This window comes from Gallinula chloropus (assembly GCF_964237585.1).
Source record: "Gallinula chloropus genome assembly, chromosome: 2".
NCBI lineage: Eukaryota > Metazoa > Chordata > Aves > Gruiformes > Rallidae > Gallinula > Gallinula chloropus.
In genome coordinates, this window is record NC_140086.1 from 77,197,000 (window position 1) to 77,219,506 (window position 22,507).

At 40.5% G+C, this 22,507-nt stretch overlaps 1 protein-coding gene across 1 annotated transcript; it reads right to left on the minus strand.

Moving 5' to 3' along the window:
* Positions 1–13,209: 13,209 nt before the first annotated feature.
* Positions 13,210–22,398, minus strand: ATPSCKMT (ATP synthase c subunit lysine N-methyltransferase). The gene is made up of 5 exons (XM_084260836.1): positions 22,392–22,398; positions 21,374–21,657; positions 19,521–19,658; positions 18,397–18,447; positions 13,210–13,690 (listed from the first exon to the last, which is right to left on the minus strand). The coding sequence occupies exons 2-5, from the start codon at positions 21,650–21,652 to the stop codon at positions 13,493–13,495; spliced, it is 666 nt and encodes a 221-aa protein (XP_084116962.1). The 5' UTR covers positions 21,653–21,657; positions 22,392–22,398; the 3' UTR covers positions 13,210–13,492.
* Positions 22,399–22,507: the final 109 nt, after the last annotated feature.

The following is a 22,507-nucleotide window of genomic DNA, read 5'->3' on the forward strand; positions in this document are numbered from 1 at the left end:
CACAGGGTTGTGCCTTATCATTAGCTTTTGTAACATTGGAAAAAAGTAATGGCTTGTAAAAACAATGCTGAAACACCAAGTCTCAATAAACAGAATAAACTTCCAAGTCCTCATTAACCAACCGGTGCGGGCAGAGGTCAGCCTGGCAAGGAACTCGCAGGACAGATGAAAGTTCAGGGCCAGGAGAGAAGGAGACAAGGCAGATGCAGGCTGGTAACAAACAGCTATCCGGACTGAGAACCAGAAGGCACATTAGATAACGCCAGGAGCCAGGTCACAAGGAGCAGACAACCAGAACGTGGGGTCCCCCACGGAGCACATCCACAGTCTACTGAGCATGAAGCAGCAGAAGCCTCTTACCTACAGAATGGATAAAACAAAACAGCCCCTTCCAGCTAGCAACACTTGGGCCTTCATCTGCAGGACAGGAAGGGAAATAACGGCACTCCCGTGACTGCTGAGCCCCTGCCCACACCAGCTGGTTAATGAGGACTCTGAAGGTTCCTTCAACCATTTGGAGATATAATTAGAAGGCTACTACATTATAAAAGATGACACATATTCTGTCTGCCCAGGGAAGTTAACTGACCAAATCATGACTTTTCACTGAAAATAAAGTGGACACTGAAGGCCTCTGTGCTTCCTACACCCGTCAAACAGTTGTGCTCAACTTTCTTTTGGCAACAAAGTCTCTTCTTATATGGTTGTAGGTAAAGACTGAAGAGTACAACAGGCCTCAGTCACAGTTCAGTCTTCAAACTATTGCTGAAATACACATTATAGTGGATAAAACATTTCAAGTATGGGCAGAAATCTCTGATAGCAGTCACAGCTGCCTCATATTCAATTACTTTCAGTATCTTGGAGTCCCCTATCTAAGGGGACAGAACTGCATACTACAAGAAAATTATTATTTGGCTACCTTATCATTAACAATTTGCCTAGGAAGACAGATTCAACTACATCTAGAAAGCCTCAGAAGCAACAAACTGAACATGCTCCATAAGGATTATAGAGTAAAACATATGCTGTTACAAATATTGTGACACGCTACAGACCAGTAAAAGGCTAAGGACTGCTTTGCTGCTATTTAATTGAGTATCAATTAAAAAATAGTCTTCTAGATACAAGGTTTACTACTGATGTAAAAGTCTGCTTCTCAATTACTGTTGCAATTCTCTTTTCAACAGGCCTCCCCCAAGATTCACATACAAAATGAGGGCAGCTACGCACTGAAAATAAATTATTTTGTGTATTTTTATATTATTAGTATTCATTCAGTGTGGATAAAGGTGAATGTATAAACTACATCAGGAACCAGAAAAGCAGAATAGAAGCCAAAATAAGGCTTCTAAATGAATCTAACAAGTAGATATCGAATAGTGACCATAGTAAAACTAACTCAGGTTTTGGTTTCTTAGTTTGATTAAATTCTATCAGAGTAATTTAAGGAATTCAGAGCAGCTCAGTAGGATTAAGTATAACTGTATATGATCATATAAATCACCACCTGCAGAAGCTGTGCTGAGATGAGCTTCACTTTCTGTAGGCCAAAGGACAAGGAACTGTTCAATCAGCTAAAAGCTAGCAAATATAAAAGTGTAGTAGGCCCAGGCCAATTACACTTCAGAGGGATTTATCGCTAGGAGAGGCTACTTAATATATTTCTACCCCCTGAAAAAAACAGGAGGAGGGAGCAAAGTTAAATCTAATTTGTAAGTCACAAGAACACTACCAGCTATTAGCAGTTTGTCAGTAGCAAGAAAAAAAAATAACCTCTGAGCTTCTTACCACGCCACCTCTGCAGTGCGCACTTCAGAGAAGACGGCACCTTCTCTTCACGGCTAGTGATATTTCAACCCTTTCGCTAGGTCTCATGTTTGTGTTCGGCCTGCTGGCACGCACTTACCCAGTTTCTTTCAGAACACACCAGGGGACAGCGATTAAAAGAACCTGATCTTTCCAGAAGAGGCAGAAGCCCACCAGAAAACTCTGGTGTGAGCATCCAGGCCCTCCTTGCTTGCCAGACATTGGCTGAACTGGGTTTCCAACTGCTCTAGCTGCGGTTCTGGCAACACAGGTGCAGTAGGTACAACTCGGACCTCTGGACAAATGCCTCCTCATCAGCCTGTTTTGCAGATGCTCTCTGATCTTCTCATTCAGGAGAGTAAGAAAGAGCAGCATTACCATGAAGACCATTCACTAAAGCTTCTGTATGTGACATTTCTTCTCTGTTTTGATGGACCTCTGGATTAGCAATATTCAGGATTTTCAGTCTCTGCTTTCCTCCCACCATGTTCTTTAATTGGGGTAATCAGTAACTGCAGCCTGGAGTGTATTTTAAAGAACAATTTCGGACAGGCCTTAAGACAGTTCTGCAGAAACTTTTTTTCTCTAGAAAATACCATCTACTTCACTGCTTTTTCAGTCTGGCATCTTTAAAAAGACTTGCCATACGGGGATTTTCTATCTAGGAATAAAGGTACTTTAAAATACACTAACTTATTCGATAAGACACTGAGTTAAATCCTCCTGACTTTAGCTTCTCAACTAAAAATTGTATCTAATGTAGATATAAAAACTGTACCAATTTAGCTAGAACTCCATAAATATGGCACCTAGAAAGTAAAAACAACAAAAAAAAGGGGGAGTGGGGTGGCAGGAGGGCAGAAAAATGGCAAATAGGGCACTGCTGATACAAAGGTGAAAGTCTAACCTGTGTCTGGAGATAGACACAGAATTTGACCCAGAAGTGGAAGGCAAGTGAAAGCAGAAATCACAATTTGAAAGAAGTAGAACAAGGATTAGAGCCTTTGCAGGTTCTGTAACTGACAGCTCCCCTGTGATTATAAGGTAGCAATTGTAAATAGAACATTGATGGAACATGCCAAGATTTTGAAACAGTTTAAAATGAGATTGTATCAAGTTCTTTAAGAATAACAGGCACAATAAATCCATAATTGCTGAAATCTAAAAACTGAAATCTGTTTCTGAAATGTTTCATGCCTACTGGTACCAAGTACCAATAACATGTCTAGCCCACAACATAGAAGAAAATACATTTTTATTGAGACTAGCCTATGGTATAGCAGAGAGTATTCTGTGTGACAAACAAATTTTAAAGGGTTTTAAACTATTCCAGCTGGTTAGCCAACTAAACATTGTGAAAAATGGCATTTCCAGTACAGATATTTGATCCTTGAAAATTAAATTCCTGTTGTATAGTTGCTCAATAAAAAAAAAAAGCCAGCTTTATGGCAAAACTGCACTACAGATAGACAGAGTTTTTACCCCATTTCCAACATTCTTTCCACCTATGACGAGCAGGCCTCATTTGTCTTTAATTATATTAAAGCAGTCTACAGAACAGCTACTCAATGCATAAAGGATAGTGTAACGACTCTGCAATAAGGAAAACAATTTAAACCAAGAGATACACATTTCCTCTCTATCATTTCTCAATAAACATTTTGAAACCAGGTAGCACACAGGCTTCCTGCTCCTCAGAAACAGATTTAATCTTCTCTTGGCCTTTCAATGTTGTCCATTCCCTTCCTGGCCCCAGCTGAAACATTGATTTTTTTTCCCCTCACCTCACGGCTCATGCTGTACCATCCCTGTGGCACCGGCCAAACATCCAAGCCTGACTATGGCTGGATAACACAACCTAATTGGTAGTAACTACTGTTCTCCTTAGCACCTTTCCCTGCTTTATGTGATTCTACGTGTACCAACATATCGAGGCCAAATGGCGTCCTGCGTATGGTGATGCAGAGGTAATTCTTTCAGTTTGGGGGCTGGGGAAGGGCTGTCACTTATCTTTCAACTAGGGAAAAAAAACCCCAAATAATTCATGTTGCTGCATAGAAAACTGTCTCGAGCAGCTTTTTCTGTATACCCATTCTGAATTGATTTTATTTGCTAAGACTGATCTTTGTGATTGTTTTTCATGATTCAATGATAAGAGGCGGAAATCAGCAACACTCTTAATCGCATTGTTCCTGGACTAACAAACTTTGCCTGTATTTACTTAATAAGCAATCTGATTGCCATGTTAGTATGTTTGTCCATATATTGCTTAATATGCATTTTCTTGCATATGGTGGAGAAAAATATTTGTCTTGGGTTTGTTCTTATTTAAGGATGATGTCAAGTTGTTGCCTCTTATTTTAGAAAAATTACTCCAAGTAACATATCTAGCAAGTTCCCACAGGTGATTTCAGCAGCCTGTTCTTGAAGCAGACAAACCTAACACACATCAGTGCGGGGTTTGAGCTGGTTAAACTGATCACTATCGAACAGCTTCAGAACCAGAAGATTACCACAGTACCTGTACTTAAAACTCATGGTTAAGTCAAGGTGAAATGAACTTGAGATTGTCTTGATATCATTCAATTTCACATGCTGTTTTAATGAAGGATAAAGTTATTAAGACCTAAGGAAAATAGTTCTTTTGAATTCATCTCGTTTATATCCATGAACAAATATAGAAATAAAAGTTAGAAATGAGAACATGTATGCTTGCTAACATAGGCCATGACAGATCAATCTAATAACTTCATAAAAGTCAGGTTTCATTTGTTTAGTTAAGTCTCCTCAGGGAATTAAGACAGACTATGCACAAAAAAAGAAATATTTAAAAAAAATCAAGAGGCAAGTAAAACAGCAAGATAAAGTCAAAACACAACACCTATGCTGCACTGCAGCCAAGTTATATTTAACACTACCATTAACAACAGATTGAAGTTGTTCAAAGATTTGAACTTTTCTGCCATACAAAATGGAAGTCATCAAAACAGAGAAAAGCCAGACTGACTCACATACAAAAATAGACCACAAGGTAGTACATGACGCAAAGTCATACACTTCAACAAAACCAGAACGTTTTACTATGCAGCAGCCCATATAAACAGTGGCAGAAGGATCCAAAAGCAATTAAAAGCAGAGACCCTGAGACAGCAAGTGTAGTAACTGCTAATAAAAAGGTAAGACTAAAGAAAACAAAGCCAAGAGCGTGAACCTAATGGACACAACCACAGTAGGTGCTGTGCCTTACAGTCACAAGCAGTAAGAAGGCACTAAATGTGAGCATCTGACCTTTATATCTCTGGCTCCATCAAGCAGTCAAAGTGCACAGGTACTGCCACCCTCACAAACAGCCATTTAAAAAAACCACATTCTTCCAGCTGTAGACACAGACATGCAGCTGCAGATGTAATCATTTTAATCACAGCATTGCCACCAATCATTTTTTGGTCTTGAACAAATTAACTCTTTGCTACAGTTTTCACAGTTGTAAAGAGGAAGGATAATACCAGCCAGCCCTACAGAAGTGTTGCTAGATTTACTATTCAGTAGCAGGTTGAAAATTAATGCTGCTGGATAAAAACCTGCATTTTACTGCAAGGCTGAATGCAAACTGATCACTAGCATCCAAACTGCCATCTTCTACATCTATTTTTTTTTTTTCAAACAGACACAAATTCCCCTCAACGTTAACAGAGCAACACATGAGAACAGACTCATGTCTGTCTCCAACCCAGAAACAGGCACACAGTAACACTCTGCTTAGTCTTGTGCCAGAGTATAAGTCTCAGATTATATTTTCCTTATATCATATGTTGTGATATTTTTACTTACATATAAAAGGAATTATGCTACTGTAAAGAGCAAAACTTGGTTTCTGACATTCCCCAAAAAGGCGAACAGACTGCAAGACTCCCTCTACTCCAAGCCTGCATACCAGACACAGTATCAGGCCCCCCCAAACTAACCTGAAGGTCCAGCTAATTATTACTGAGTGAATTTATCCTCTGGTTCACAGAGTTCCTAAATAGAGGGAAGAGAAATTCAACACTGCTAAAGCCATCTTTATAGACGGCTGCCAAAAATGTCAAGGCTGTGTCCCACCATAGTAAGACAGGAAGTCTTCAGCACCCAGAGCCCACTTGTTTCAGAACCTTCAGAGACTATAAAGATTCCTTCAGCAGACCCTTGGCTGGGATGGCTGAAGTTGAACTTGAGCCCTTAAACTGAAACATAAGCTGAGAATGCCTCACTACGGCCACGGCCTAGACACCATTTGCCCCAGCAGCTGAAAGCCAAAGAACACATTCTCATAGATGATGGGGGGGGGTGGTATTTTGTGCACTGGGTAATAATCAGGGAGGAGGAGATTAACAACAAGAAATGCAAAGTGATGCCCAAAACTTTTGATTGGGTTATCTGCTGTAGAGCTTGAGGTCCCAGATTCTTGGGTTCAGTGCTGCTCAGAGGACCCTAAGAAGAAAGTTGCATCGTTCACAAGCCTGGTATTTACAAGCTCAGACAGTGAATGACCTGCACATCCAGGAGGAAACACTGTCTCACCACAGTAATAAAGATGCTCAAGGCCAATAAAGCATTCACTGTGTATTTTGCACAGAAATGCAAAGAGACTGGTAGTGCCAACATAGATTCTTGAGGCATACAACGGTGCAGAGAGATAAAGTTTTATGCCTGTGGAAATAAAAATTTTACCACAGTCAGACTGAAACAATACCAGGAATAGGATCACTTTGGATTTGTTATCCTGGAAGAAGTTAAATATATGCTTCAACCTCTGATTTGTACTTGCAACTGTAAGGATCACCCAAGGAAGCAAAGTGCCCAACCCAACTGTCTGAGGTTCAGAATCACACAAAGTACAGACAATCCTGAAGAAAACAGCTCATGACAAAGCCTAATGAAGGACCAGCATCCAGATTTCTCATTTCCTGGAAACTGCTTAGAGTACCTCATTTTTATACAGCAGATAAATAATCCCAAGAAGAGTGCTGGTTAATCAGCATTTTTATTTAGAGTAAGCAAACAACCTAATTCAGATTGCATGTCCAGGAGACTCACAAGAAATGCTAACATTTTCTAAGAAACTTAGACTGTTCATTAAGTCAGTCTGACCTACATTATACTTAACATGCTCAAGTAAATGGGAGTCAGTTGCTGAAGCCAGCAATTTTTCTCATATTAGAAGCTGTTTCCTAATCTTTTATATCTAAGGGTGATGTATGTAATTTCCATTTTAAATCAGTAATATCACTCTAAAGGTTTGTGGGTTGGTTTTGGTTTGGTTGTTCTTTCTGGGGGGAGAAGAAGAAAGGGTAAAGAAATTATCTGAAAGCACTACAGAATAAACACTTCAAAATGCTCACTAGTTGCATTAGCTTGGCTAATCATATTCACCCACCAACATACTCTATCAGGACAGTAACAGTACATAAAAAATCCAGATGAATCTAGAAGGCAGCCTCTGATGTTAGTGTTAGAAAATCAATTTATTTTAGAATACCACCCAATGGTGCTGCTTTGCTCCTCGTCTTTCATTCCCTGGGCTTTGCTTGGATACATCAGACTGACAACTGAAGTTAAAGTTACCTCAACAGCAGGAGACTCTATGATCCTTGTCACTAAGTAACATTAGTATTTTCATGTCATAACCATAACTTGTCTCATTACTGTTCCAAAATCTGTTTTAGGACTTCAGTATGAGATCTGTGTTTGCAAATAAAACTGACTGGTATGATCACACAGCTTATTTAGGCATTGAGCATGAAGGTAATCAGAGTATAAATTTGCCTTGTGTGATGAAAAAAAGGCAGCCATAAAACATACATGAACACAGATGATCGGGGTTCCTCTAGACAACTTAGAGAATTGTACTTTGGGACATTACCTGGATTTGTGTCCTCTCTGATAAGCTTGAAAAAAAATGGGAAAACAGAAAAAGAAATACACTTTCTAGAAGAGCTACATAATTTTAGGGGGAAAGAAAAAAGCATCAAATGTTAAGGGCTAGAGTGATAGTGACAGAGAAGGCCCCTTAGATTTCAGCCATACTCTACTGGCATTTCTCTCAGAGCTTACACTGATCCTCAATATTTTATCATTCATTTTGTGTCCTCTCCTCACACTTCCACCTTCAATCAAGAAATCAAGAATCAAGAGAGCTTATGCAAGAGCTAGGCACATTTCTGCTCATTGGAACCAGAGTTCTGACATGGACAGCTGCAGACATCACAGTATTAAGGAGTTTCGTTGGGGTCCATCAGCTTTCTAGACAAGTTTCAGTGGTAGGTGATCAGGTGTTTTGAAAATATGACTTTCATGTTCAAGCAGTTCCTAAAAAAAAGAAATTAGACCCTGAAACCAGATCTATCATAGATTAACTACAAAGCTAGAATTGTTAGCACACAACAGGAACATGTACAGCTATGCAGCTGCTCTCACATAGCAAAATATGAAGTTACATACTTACCAGAAGAGACAGAGGCTCATCCATTTCTATACTGCAGAGGTTCAAGCCTCAAAGGTTCAAGCAAGTTACAACAGAAAGAAAAAAACCCTCCTCACTTCGATAAACTCATTTCCATGTACTAATCTAATGTCTGACGTAAATCTGTATTTTTAGTTCAGGGATTCTCACATGATCACTTCAGACACATTAAAGTTTTCCAATGGAAGAACACAACCACGGGTAGCAAATATAAACCTACTGATAGTAGATCTACTTTTTAAATTACTTTTTGTGGATTCCTCAGAAGGTACCCACAAAACCTCAGGTTGAAAGCCATTAATTTACTGCTTCTGACCTTGCAAAGACCTCTGCTCACCTCAAAACTTTATGCCACAAGCTTTATATGGGTCTTCAAAAACCTACTTTATTTTTAAAAACCACAACTCATACAGTCAGCTGAAAAATATCCCAGCACATTTACTGGTAAGCAGGTTTTACTCAATTTTTACCAATGCTTGCAGTTCACTGGATTGTATTACAGTGATTCTTCAAGGACTATACAGCAATTCACAGGAAGAACAGTCTGACATTTCAACCAGAGCCTCTAATAGAAACCCCAACATTATACTAAGAAAAAGAAATCAGCCTATGTCTCACCTGAACAAATAACCCTAATCCAAAGAACTACTGAATGGATAAAAGGCCTGTATTCATTTGCCAAGTGATGAAATATAATAAAAATGTGAATTTAAGTACTTAAAACTACTAAATAGTCAGAATTGTTGTAGACCAGGGCTATTTTTTCAGTCTAAATACCATATGGGTGGATGTGTTTTTCTTTCATTTACTGGAAACAAAAAGTCATGCTATGTCAGCACTGCTAAGTAAATTAAGGAGGTTAGTTAAATACACATTAAAATGTTAGAGAGAAAAAGGACATTCCTGAACATATTTAGTCTTCCGGGAAAGTTGCTGGGGGAGGTGGGGAGGGTGTGTGGAACTCAACTAGTTTACAGAAAAAAAAGTAAGGTTAACTACCCATGTATGTGTCCCCAAGTAAAGCATACAGGGATTAACATATCATCATACAAAGAAAAATACTGAATATTAATCCTGCAGCTCTCTCACTTAAGGATGATTTTTAAGCTAAACACAGATGCCACACTGTCTTATTAAGAACACAAGCAGCCTTGCAGAAAAAACATGTTACTTCTGAAAAACAAGTTGGGGCTACATTGTAAAACTAAATAACTTCAAAACTTATCAAATGGAAAAGAAAAACAACTGAAAGCAGAATCTACTGGCATTCAATTTGATGTTAGGCTTGGCCTGTTCAACCACGCATTTGCAGGATTTGTCCTTTCTGGAATAAATGCTTCAGTATTTGTAAGCCATCATGAAAAGTGAAACTACAGAAATACAAAGTGATCTATCAATAATTAGTGTTCATTCAAGTGTAATGGTATCATACATGAACCCATTTCTGAATGAATGCCCATCACATCCCACTCTTAGGGTCCCACCCCACGAGCAATACCCACAGCTGCCACGCAAGTCTGTCAAACTGCTTTTGAAACAGTTCTCCCATGCTTGGACCACAAGATTCCCTTCTCCCTTTCCTCCCACAGCTCAAAACATAGAAGATAAGCAAAACACGACCTCTGCTTACTTTCCCCTGTAGACCTTAGAATGTATTACAGTGGTAAAAAGCTTTTAAAGAACACACACGTAAGAAAAGCAAAGCACAAGTCATTCATTAAAAAGTGTAGACAGAATACAGGAGACCTTCATCACCTCCTGTGCTCTGTCCTTCACTTTTAGTGACGGGCTTTGGAACTTCCCCCCCAGACCACACTCATTCAACTGGCTAGTGAAATGTGGCACTTTATTTTCAACTTGATTCTGAACCTTCTTACCTGACTATAACTCTGAGTCAGGAGTAAACAGCAGCTCAGAGACAGAGGATTAACTTCTTGGAGCAACATTAGATGAAGTGGCAGCGTATGATCAGACCAGAGGGCAAGTCCCACTACACACAGTAGTACAGAAACACCTACCACTCACAGAATACGTGCACACTTCATAAACTAACCTGGACAGGCTTGGCTGGCACTGCAGTGCCCACTGTGCAGTACAGTGAGCAACCTGCATATTACATGGCTCTCCTCCAGCCACACCCAACTCCTTCTCCCTGAAAAAACCTATGTATGCAAAACAACAAAGTTAGATTTGGAACACTCAGACATTGCATTGGCACAACTGATCTTGTCACAAAGCCCGTGGGGACATGATGTGTACCAATGCAAAAAAAACCCAAAATTCAAAACTCTGACCTGTGTTATTTTCAAACAGATAAAATTCTACAGCATTTCAGGAAAGCATTATTCACTCAGCAGCGTAGCAACTTTTTTACTAAGATCTGGCAGGACAAGCAAGGATTAAACAACTAAGTCCACAAAGGCAAGTGATTCAACTAGATGATGTAAATAAACTATGGGTTGTCCTGTGTTTCCTTCTTTTGGCTTCAGACCTATAGTCTACTTTGATTAAGCTAGTTCTCTAAGGCTTTCCTAGTTTTCAGAAGAAACAAATTTGTACTCTGAAGTAGCATATCAGTGAAATCATAATACATTACCTAAGCAATTGGAAATGTATCAACATAATAATCCATATAGTGATAACTGAAGTCACAGTTAAGTATTTAATCTTGTAAACCATCAAATGAATGTAGCAAGTGATAGAAAAATCAAGGACAACATGACAAGGAAATGCTTTCCCAGTCCCCCAGTGTAAATTAGAGCAATTTGCTTTCCATTTCACACGTCAGCCACAGTAACAGGAAATATAGCACATGTCCCTGTGCAGAAAAGAATCCTGAAATTTCAGATCACTGTCTCACTGTAGCCTCCCAAAAGTAAAAGGTCAGAGTAAGAAATAGCCCACTGTGTTACCTCAAAAGCATTCATCATTCCTTGCCTTGAGGACAGGACGTAGTGCTACTAAAGCTCAGAATTTAACATTTCTCTCAACAAGTATTTCTGGAACTATAGGTGGTAACTAAGTACACACCACAGTCTTTACCAAAGGCACAACTGACACATTCAATTTTACCTTTTAACAGCCAAACAATAATGCAAAAGACAAACAGTCAAGCACAGCAGAAAAATTAAACATCTGCTTCATTCCTGCAGACTAACGTTAGTGGAAGTAGGCAGCAGAGACTTGGGTCAAAACACTGCACTGCAGATGAGTCACAACTCACTGGATCAAAAGCTTCTGCCTCTTCTTCTTTATAATCACTCGGAGAAGTACTCAGCTTAATTAGCCAATTTCCCCTTTGTACAGTCTTTTTCTGATATAAGTAATTTCAGGTTTCCTTTGTCTGAGGTTCCAGTTTTATGATTTGAGATATTAAGGTAAATTCAGCCATTTTAGAGAAGTCACTGTAGCCCCATATAATAACCATAACACTTAAACTAGGTAGAAAGGGTTTAGTGTAGTTTTACAAAATGCACTGTGTTACACTGCAGTGAGAGGCTGGATGAGATTGCTGACCAGAAGCCAGTGCTCCTCACTACCGTCCACATTCTCCACCCTGCCTCGCTGTGTATGGCTGAAGCCACCTCTGCTTTGCAGACTCCAGCACAGACACATTTGCCCCTTTCTCCTACGACTCCATTTCAGATCTTCAGTGTAGATTTGTATTTTAAATTCTCCTTCCTCCTCCCACCAAAAATAAAAGCCTGGGTAGAGGTGTAACTGTCGACTACACATTCCAAATAACATTCAACTTCTCTTCAAGTCAGATACTATAGTGCAGCAAATGTCCTTTCCCAAGGCCTAATACAATGTCACAGGCTTTGTATTTACCTGAAATCACAGGACTTCAGCACTTCTTGGCCTGAGCTAATTTTAGTTGTGGTAACGTCTGCCTAAAAGCCAGGTGACAATTCCCTAGCCTGTTTTAACTTTCTTCTGTGGGTATCATATATGCAAAGGTCTTTCAAACTTACATAGTCACAGCTTAAACAGTCTACACTTTAGATGGGGCTGCGGAGGCTAACTATGAACTCTGACTAATTGTTTATGGGAAAAGCCAATAAAACTTTACCTGGGGACCAAAAGAAAGACCAAGTGAGCAATAGAAGTGTGCTGTAACCATGTCAGAAAAGGAAAGTGTCACAGCAGTGACAGTAACCCACTGCAAACCACTACCAGCAAACAGACAGGAAGAACTTGATTCACTTCCAAGGAAGAGCCATGCAGTGATGCCCTGAGTTTCTGAGATCTCACCAGATGGTAGATTTCTCTACCAGAAAAGTAGAGGAGAAAAGAAACCTGAGAACCTCTCTTCCAATCTCACTATAAATTATATGAGGTCTAATCAGATTTAACCAAGCTACCCAGACCAAGTAGCTCTGGAATCAGTCTTCATGACACATTCAACTAAGCAACTCATTCATACCTTATCCAAGGTTTGAGCACACCAAAGTGGTGAAGTAGGTGACTTTTGAAACCCTTCCTAAATCAGAAAGGTTAGAAAAAAATCATGATCATTGGCAAAGGCTTGTAAAAGTAAGTGTTCAGTAAAAGCATGTTTTTGCAGTTTTGTCTTCACATAACAAGCTTAAGAGGGAGGCATGTACATAATCAAAGGCTGCATTTGTATTCATGAACAAGCAACCTGTTATATTCATTATGTCACATTCAAGTTTTAGACATGCATACTCAAGGCTGAGGTGTATAACATTGGCATCATCATCCTACTCAGTCTGCATCACTGTGATGTCTGCAGAATTATGCCTATTTGGCATAGACAATGAAGTCATTTGGGAACCATGGCTCATTTGAGAAGCCACTTCCACACCACTTCCAACACCAGTAACAAACACTATGTAGGCTCAGAAAGAATATATTCAGTTCGCCGATTTGAGCATTTTAATTTGTCCATATTTTCCCTTTAATGGTAGTGAACCATGTTTTATCCAATTTTCCACATCAAAGTTTTCTGCTCCTATAAATTTCTCATAATTTTTACTAACTCCATTAAGCCATTTAACTACACCTTTCACTAACCTTTGTGTACTTTCAGACAGCCAGTGTACTTCAGTTATTTTAGTGAATATATAACTCCATATCCCGGGGCTCTATTCATGCTAATCTTATCTTTAAGAGGTGAAGCCAAGGCCAAAAATTTCCACACAAAGCCAAATTAGATGTTTAGGATTGTGTCTCTGATGTGATTTCCAAGCTTTTTGTTTCATGTCCTCTCGAATGTTTCAAGTCATAGGCCCACACAGTGTCTATTCCTTCTCCAGTAGTATGATCTGGGATCCAGCAAGGGAAAGGAAAACGACAGGCAATGATTCTGGCATTACATTCAAGCTCTTCTGCTAGCTTCTTCTCCAACTCTGGCATCTGTTGAAAAAGAACAAAGAGCTTTCAGAAGCAGTAAAAGAAAAGAAACAAACATTCTCTTCAGAATCCAATTCAAATGTTAAGAGAAGTCCAAGGTTTGGGGAATTCTTTTTCAAAAAAAAAAAAAGTATTCTTAATATACATTTTGGCTTTGATGCATTGACAAAGAATATCTAAAACTAGGAAAATGGTTACCATGCCTGATCAGTGAGGTAAAAAAAAAAATCATAACTATAAGTTTTAAAAATTCAATGAGAAACCGTAGAAAATCCCTTAGATAAACCCCCCCACAAATTAAGACAAGACTTTGCATGCTCTGATTCATGGTTCTCTCTAGTGGGATTCCTCTCTGTAGTGAATGAAAGTTCAACCCCCTGAATTTATGCTACTTAGCACACCCAAAGTCACAGGAACTATTCTGAGATGCTCCAAGGCCAACACCTCCACTTCCAGTCTAACCACAAATCCTGGGACACTTAAAACCTCATGCAGCCAACCACCCAAAGAAAACATTCTGCTGTCCCTGTCTGGTAAAGTGCAGGCATGTTGAGCTTCATTGGTTCCAGCCTGTTAACATACCCATCCAAGTCCTTCCAGCAGTACTACATTGAAACAGCATACAGAATTATGAATGGGTTTGGTTTGAAGGGACTCCAAAGACCATCTAGTCTCCCACCCCTGCAATGAGCAGGGACATCTTCAACTAGATCAAAGTTGTTCAAAGCCCCATCCAACCTGGCCTTGAATGTTTCCAGGGATGGGGCATCTGACCATCTCTCTGGGCAACTTGTTCCAGTGCCTTATCACTCTCACCATAAAGAATTTCTTCCCAGTATCTCATCTAGATTTACGCTCTTTTAGTTTAAAACCATTACCTCTTGTCCTACCACTACAGGCCCTACTAATAACTTTGTGACCATCTTTCTTATAAACCCTTTTTAAGTATTGAAAGGTGGCAACAAGGCCTCGTCAGAGCCTTCTCAAGGCTGAAGCCCAGCTCCCTGAGACTTTCTCCACAGGAGAGGTGCCCCAGCCCACTGATCATCTTTGTGGCCCTCCTCTGGACTCAACCTCATCAGATCCTTGACTTTCCTGTGCCAAAGACCCCAGAGATGGAATAAGTACTCCAGGTGTAATCTCAACAGAGCAGAGGGGCAGAACCAACTCCCTCCTATCTGCTGGTCACGCTTCTTTTGATGCAGCCCAGGACATAGTTGGCCTTCTGCGCTCTGAGTGCTCATTGCCAGCTCCTGTCCAGCTTTTCATCTACCGGTACTCCCAAATCCCTTCCAGCAGGGCTGCTCTCAACTCCTTCAGCCCCCCCAGCCTCACCCAGGTGCAGGACCTTGCACTTGACCTTATTGAACCTCACAAGGGTTACATAGGCCCACTTCTCCAAACTGTCCAGGTCCCTCTGGATGGCATCCTGTTTCTCAGGCACGTCAACTGCACCACTCAGCTTAATGTCTTCTGCAAACTTGCAGAGGGTGCACTCAATCCCACTGTCTGTGTTCCTGGTAAAGACATTTAAGAGTACTGGTGTCCCTGAGGGGTCTGTACTGGGACCAATTGTGACTGATCTCCACCTGGACAATGAGATGTCGAGAACTACTCTGTGGGTATGATCCTCCAGCCAACTCATCCACTGAAGGGTACATCCATCAAATCTACTTCTCTCCCACTCAGAGAGAAGGATGTTGTGGGGGAACATGTCAAATACCACTGTGCAACTCTCCTTAGCTGAGGACCTACAGTATAGCTTTCCTCCATCTGCAAAAACTGAGCAGATATGGAAGTCAAGGGAAATATCACTACTCTTCCAGAACAGACCCAACACCCCTGCCCAGACAGATACACTCTCTCCAATAAATAGCTAGCAAATTTTCCATGGATTAAGTGAAAAATGCATTAACAAGTCTAGACTTCAAAGCAATTTATTTCCCATTTCTGCAGAAGAAAAAAAAAGGGAAAAAAAGAAAGAAACTTGATAGATTTAGCCATTTTTGTCCTTTGGAAAAGTTTGGTGTAATGCTTAAGCAGCTCAGTGCACACCCATTTGGAATTCCTTTTACTCTTACACGCTGTGTGTATCTCAGGGAGCAATTACAACAGCAAGCTCCACAGCTTCCTTCTATTAGATGTTTACATGTATTTACTTTGATACCATGACATAACATGTAGATATTAAAAGGTTAAAAGGAGAGTAATAATTTACAAATACAGCTCAATTTAAGTCATGAAGGACAGAAAATATATTAAAAAATTCACAAAGAAAAAACACAACAGAACATTACTAGAAAATAAGACTGACTGAAGAAAATGTTATTTCCAAAGGCTGCAGATAAGCTTCCACTATCACATACATGCAGGGTGTGCCTGTGTTCTAACATCCTATTGCAGCTATATTTAAACCTACAATGGAATATTTTAGGAAAATTATAGTCATAGATCTACTATATCAAAGCATTACCTCTGAATATTTTTAAACATTCTATTCACCAATTTCATCCATTCAGCAAATCCTTTTAACTAGTTTTCCTACTGCACCTTAAATAAACTAGAAAAATAAGCCCACTTTGGCATCTCAAACTGAGACACCATAAAAGGACTAAATTTTTACAGGAATCACAAATATAGGCATAGCTTAACTTTTAATGAGCGGTTATAAAAATTGGTGACATCTCACCTGTGTATTACCTCAAATTAGATAACTTCATTAACAATTCTGACAAAAAGAACTGTTTCCTTGAACCAAACAGCCAAATTTTAAGCTAAATTTCCCAGTAACATCAGGTGCTATATCACACAGAGCATCAAGCCAGGGTTGGGGGTGGGAGGGGAGGCAGGTTGTATGCCTACATAGATACACACTTCAGCAAACTTTCTGTACAGTATATAATCAGTTAAAATACACAGAAGCTGCGAACACAAACACCTGCTAAGAATTCTGTCATCCCACCCTGAACAAGTTAAGGTCTCTCTGCAATGACTCATAGGTAAATACACCTCCCAGATGCTTGCAAGAACAGAGAGGTCGTAGTCTTCCCTGAAGATCAATAAATCCAAGCTCTGTAAGCTCATCTCAGATACGAAATAAACTGGCTATGTGACAGCAACAAATCAGACCAGTATTGTTAAATGCACTCAAGGCTGCTATTGGCCTCAGTATAAAAGAGAAAATGCTTTAAAATGTCTCAAAAACCAACATAGTCATTCAGGATGTTAAGCACTCACAGCTTCTGAAGGTGTGCAAACTAATGCTCAGAAAGCATGTTAGCTCATATGTTCACTTCTGTTAGATTTATGGCAGTATTTTCTTCTTTCAAGAATTTAGCCTAGTATTTACTGAATTTACTGTAGTTACTCTGAGCCCTACAGCTACTCTTTTATCATAGCTGTTACTAATTTATCCCACTTTATGCTATTACATTTAGAGTTAACCCAGTGTTTCCACTAGGTTTACTCACATTTTCCCAGGGCCTTTGTTTATTTCTAGTTTATCAAAATATTTCTTCACCTGCAGTTTTTCCTTCAGAGCAACCGCACAATTTCTGACTGCAAATTCCAATATTTACACTGCCCCCTCCCGGAACTCGAGCTAAGAGCGCCCGACTTCCAAACCCGGCAGCATCTGTACGCAAGTAACATCATCTTCTCACCGATACGCCTCCCAGGAAAGGGGGCTGGGGGGGGGGGGGGATGCATTTTTGACTTCAGCTTCCAACATGAGTTACGATCTGAAATAGGTATCTAATTCATATGCTGTTGAAGAAAAATCAGAGAATGAGGAAGCTTTATTGTGCTTTGTGTCGAATCTTCCTGTTCCTGCCACAGAACTATTATCAGCATACGCTGCATGGTTGAGCACCCCCCTATTAAGCTCTTCACTCCATCCCACACCTGCCTCAGTAGAGAAGCAGCAATACACAAGAATTTACCAGGTATTTCTGTTTCACCCCTCCATATCCTTTCAACCTACATAAAGATCCTCATAACAAATCAAAAGTATCAAGAATACTGAAGGTTTTTTTCTTCCTTTCTAGTAAAAGAAAAACTAGATCCTGCTGAAAGCTAAACTGAATGTAAAGTCTGACTGACTTCCCAGGGAACGTCCCCAGGGACACGATGGACACAAAGGCTACAGAGCCTTCCTAAAACACAAAGAAACTGTGCAGTTGTACCCTATATATTTAAGTATTTGTCTCCTTTCCTAAACCCCCCTTCCCAGCCTAACATGGGCAAGGGATTATTTCAATATACCAGCTGCTGGTCTATTTGAGGCAATCCAGTTTTAGGAGGAGAACATAAGCAAAGTTCGACATGGTCCTCTACAAAGATTCCAAAAAAATCAGCTTGCAGCAAATTTCCTACTCCATCCTCTTCCTGCAAACTCCTTGTTTCTTCAGGATGAGAAAGAACCAATCTATTACCTTTCTCCCCCAAAGAACTTGAGCACAGCAGTTTTCATTTTGGTTCTGAACTGATGGACAGAAAATCATTCTCAAAAAACCAGATCTCCAATCTGCACCCTGTCACAGGTTTTGCCAGGTTTTATCATGGACATTAGTAAGTTATAATGAAACATTGAAACATTAGTACTACCTACCTTTGACATTCTGCAGGTTGGTTCATTTTGCAGATTAATATACTAACACCGATTGCTTTGGTATTAAAATAATAAAGGAATATGAAAATAGTAAACTTACCATTTGAGGTACCCCAAAAACAACGACATTTGTATACTGGGAAAAAGAAACCTAAAATAAAATTTTAGAACAAGTCTTAATAAAAATGACATTTACATTTGGAGAAGTTCTCACCATTCTTTCACCCTAATCCTTCTAGCTGCACTCCTTTCAACAGGGATTTAAACCAAAAATAAGAAAGGAGATCCCACATTAACTTTTCATCACCCAAATTCCTCCACAAAGACAGCTTTATATTGCTGAACAGCAAAAAAAAAACTTCTACTGCCTTGCCACGACTATGGCATCAATTCTAGTTGCACAGCAATATTAATTTAGAAAATACCTACACAATTTTCCTCATGGCTAAGTTTTTTTGCAATTCCTGTATATGTTAAAATAACTTATTTTCTAAGTTCTCTCCCAATTTTGTTAAATGTTAGCTAGTTATAAAGACCCACTAGGCATTTCAGTGCCTGGGTTCTTCCAGTCAGTACCCTGAAATTTCCCTATGCTCCTCTCTGAACAAAAATAAAAACACTACATTCACACTTTTCCCCAAAATTCCTGGTATCTACTTTTCTATTACAAAGTGCCATTCTTGGGGGGAGGGGGGGATGGGGAACGGGGGACAGACGACACAGCAATATATTTGACAGCAACAGCAGGAAGAGGCATACATAAATAAGACCCCAAACCACACACTTCAATAAAGAACTAATCAGGATTCAAATGACTGAAAGCTGCAGTCACATGTAAGTTACCTTAAAGCAACACTCAATATGAGATAACACACTGCACAGCTAGAAAAGAACACACATCTAATGAGGTGTCAGACAAGATTGCCATCTTGCACATCAAGTGAGTAACAGTTTTGTCACTGAGTCCACAGAATCAGCTCTCAGTGAAGCCTGACGTTACAGCACCCCACATCCTTCATCAGGAGCAAGCATGGCATAGTACAACCAACGAGCCTCTACTGTATTGTGTCAAACGCCTCATTTCTATGGGCTCAAGCACTTTCCTCAAAGCCCAGTACAGCCCCTTGTGGCCAGCCAGCGTGCTCATTCTTTCAAGAAAGAATTTCCAAGTAATGGGAACCTCTCAGACATCCCAGGTTCATTATTCCATGCTTCTCCACCTACCTTCCATAAGTCTGAAATATAAAATTTGGTGTTCTGATGTACCCCACTTCTCCAGGCACGGTATCTGGAGTACCAGACTAGCCAGGGATTTAATTCATAACCAACAGCTTTAAACCCTCTTTTTGCAGCTTCTATCACCTATGAGGGAGAAACAGAGAAAGCCTACTTATCCAAACAGGAGCACATATTTTTATTTACAATACACATCAAATGAACACGCTTCTGTAAATCGCTCAGGCTTTAATTCCCAATAGATTAGTAGTACAGTGAATAAAATCTCAACTACATTTTACTATTATGACTAGTCCCACTGAAATTAATAGACATACTCAGATGAATAAAATTACATTCTTAAACATTCTCAGGGCAAAGCTGTATGCTTGTAATATGCCTACAATTTACATAAAAGTTAAATTTAAGATATTCATAACACTGCTTTGGAATTAAAGAGTGCCAAAATTGACCATGAAGAGAACAGTGAAACACCAAACCAGCTCAAAAAACAGAGCCTTCAACTTATTTGAAAAGCAGTGATGAGACATCCCTGAATCAGAGCCAAAATGCCCTACCAGCAGAAAGAGCATAAAAGTAATCTGTTGGCCTACATTTTAAAAACGTAGATCAAAAATTTAAACATGGGTTTAAAAACTGGGGAAAAAAAGCCCACACAAATGTCACAGTGTAGCTTTCAGCCAACACTAAGCTCCATAGGTAATTTTAAAAGGCAAAAGGTAATTCAGATAAAAACATTACCAAAGACATTCCTCTAAATGAAACCCTAATATTTAGAATTAGCTGTACTGCAAGTGTCTTCAAACCAGATCAAAGCCTATATTTTTTTTTAAAAAAAAGGAAAAAAGTTAAGGAAAATACAAAGAGGCAACAGTTTTTAGAATTAAGGTTTAAGTCATAATTTAAAGGTTGCTGCCAAGTTTTAAGCAAAAAAAGTCTCCTCAACTATGAGTTACAGGTGAAATCAGGAAAAAATATGCATTTCTTAATAGATCTTCTCAAACCTGGACATAGTGTATCTCACTCCATGAAAATAATGCATCTTCCAACATGGAAACAGCAGTTACAGATATACTAAAAGAATCTGACATTCTTACTATGCTTAAGAAATAAAAATATGGCCATATTTATCTACCAATTACATCCAAGTGCTAAACATTTAAAAGCATCTGAACAGAATCTCAACTTTTTTTTTTCAGGAGGGATACATTAAGGCAACCCCAAGCATTCAATCTTAGGCATGTGGCTTTCCAAGCAGTTTTCAGACTCCTTTTACACACACAAATATAAATAAATTAGAATTTAATACATAACATCTACTCAGATGCCTCAAATGAGAGTCAACAGCTAAAATGCTGAGCAGAGAGAGCATTAGGTTCTTTTATTCATACGTACTTTTCTGTTTGCTACTCGGACAAATTCCTTCCAAGTCACCTTTGCAGGTTTGGACTTGGACTTACAAAACAAGGACCAAAGCAGCATTCCAGAACTTGCTTCTATCAAAAACACTTTGCATGCCATCCTCTTGCTAAAACTAACTTAGCAGATAGCTATTAAATGGTGCACAAAGCATCGCAACTTCAGAAAAACGCACACCAATCTCCACTATACCCTCACCACCACGTTTCACAAGCTGGGATTTGGACAGTGTCCTGGAAGCACACTATCACTTAGGTGATTCCCACCATTTCTTTCGGTCATTGTTCACCACACTGATTTTGAAGCAAGGCAGCCTGGTGTGAAGAAACGTTCACAAGTGTGAAACAAGAGCCACCATGGCTAAAGCATTTGGCACTTTTTTTGTGAGGTGACACAAAAGCAAGGCGATGCCCATGACTTACAATACGGCCATCCCCACTACCAATGTCAACTAAGGAGCCACTTCTGTTTTCTAACATTTTCAGCACGTTCTGGATCTGAGTGGAAGTCGCAGGAACAAAGGGCAGGCACACTTTCCTCAGAGCCGGGGTCACAAAGGGGGTGACCACAGCGTACAGTGCCACCAAGGTCCCACCGACACCAGCAGTGACCAACAGTCCCCAGCTCCTCCTTCTGGATCCAGCCTTGCCATCCTCTTGCGGGCCTGCTGCATTGCTCTCACTGGCCAGCGCCCCAGACATCGCACCTAGAGACAGATACCAAAGAGTACTTTCTCTGACAGCTCTATTATGCTCTCAGTTAAGACAAAGCAGTATATTACATCAAAGAGGTGGGGGTGGGGGGTGCAGGAGGGGGGAGCTTGTATTGTTTTAGTCGCTTCCTAGACCCTTGGGAAACATTATGGTTACAGCTTTTGCGAAGCTGAGGCGGTAGATTATTCTCCCAAGGCAAGAGAGCAGCTTCCATTCCAGCCCATGGCTCTTCCCACCCGGCCGGGCCGCAGCGCGCCGGGACAGCTGAAGGGGCGGCGCAGGCAGGACCTCCCCGCCCGGCAACCCGCGCCCAGGGAAAGGTCCCTGAGCCGTTCGTGTCCCTCCCTTCGGGAGGAACCTCACACCAGGCCACAACGCCCCCAGCTGCAAGGCCGCCTACAAGCCACCCGCTCTCCAGTGCCCGCGCAACTGCCCAGTACCGTTACCCGCCAACTCCTTCAGAGACAACCGAGCGGCCCCCGCCACCAGCAGTATTTATGGGGAAGGGCAATACCACTTCCCTACGCGGGGGGGGGGGGGACCGAAACTCCTCTGAAGGCGCTTCGGAGAGGAGCGGCGCCCATTCTTCTGCGGTCTGCCTGTCCTTCGCTTTCACGTTACCCGATAGAGGCCACCGCTGCCGCGATTGGCGCCCGTATTTTATCTAATAAATTGTCCATCTTCTCCCTCCCGCTAGCTAGGGGATGACCCTCAACGCCCACCTTACCGGATACTTCCAGAAAGGTCTGCTGGAGGCGCCATATAGATCCCGCCCGCGAAATACGTCGCGCTGCCGCGGGATGCGCAAGCGCGGAACTATGCGCGGGCGGCCGCGCCGCGTCA

What these genes read in the sequence shown, in the direction of transcription:
- ATPSCKMT (XM_084260836.1), bottom strand. Translation starts at nt 21,652, where the DNA reads ATGTCTGGGGCGCTGGCCAGTGAGAGCAATGCAGCAGGCCCGCAAGAG. An exon ending in ATATTTCAGACTTATGGAAG is followed by an intron (nt 18,448 to 19,520) that starts GTAGGTGGAGAA and finishes ATTTTATTTTAG; the next exon opens with GTTTCTTTTTCCCAGTATAC. An exon ending in TTTTTGGGGTACCTCAAATG is followed by an intron (nt 13,691 to 18,396) that starts GTAAGTTTACTA and finishes CTTTTTCAACAG; the next exon opens with ATGCCAGAGTTGGAGAAGAA.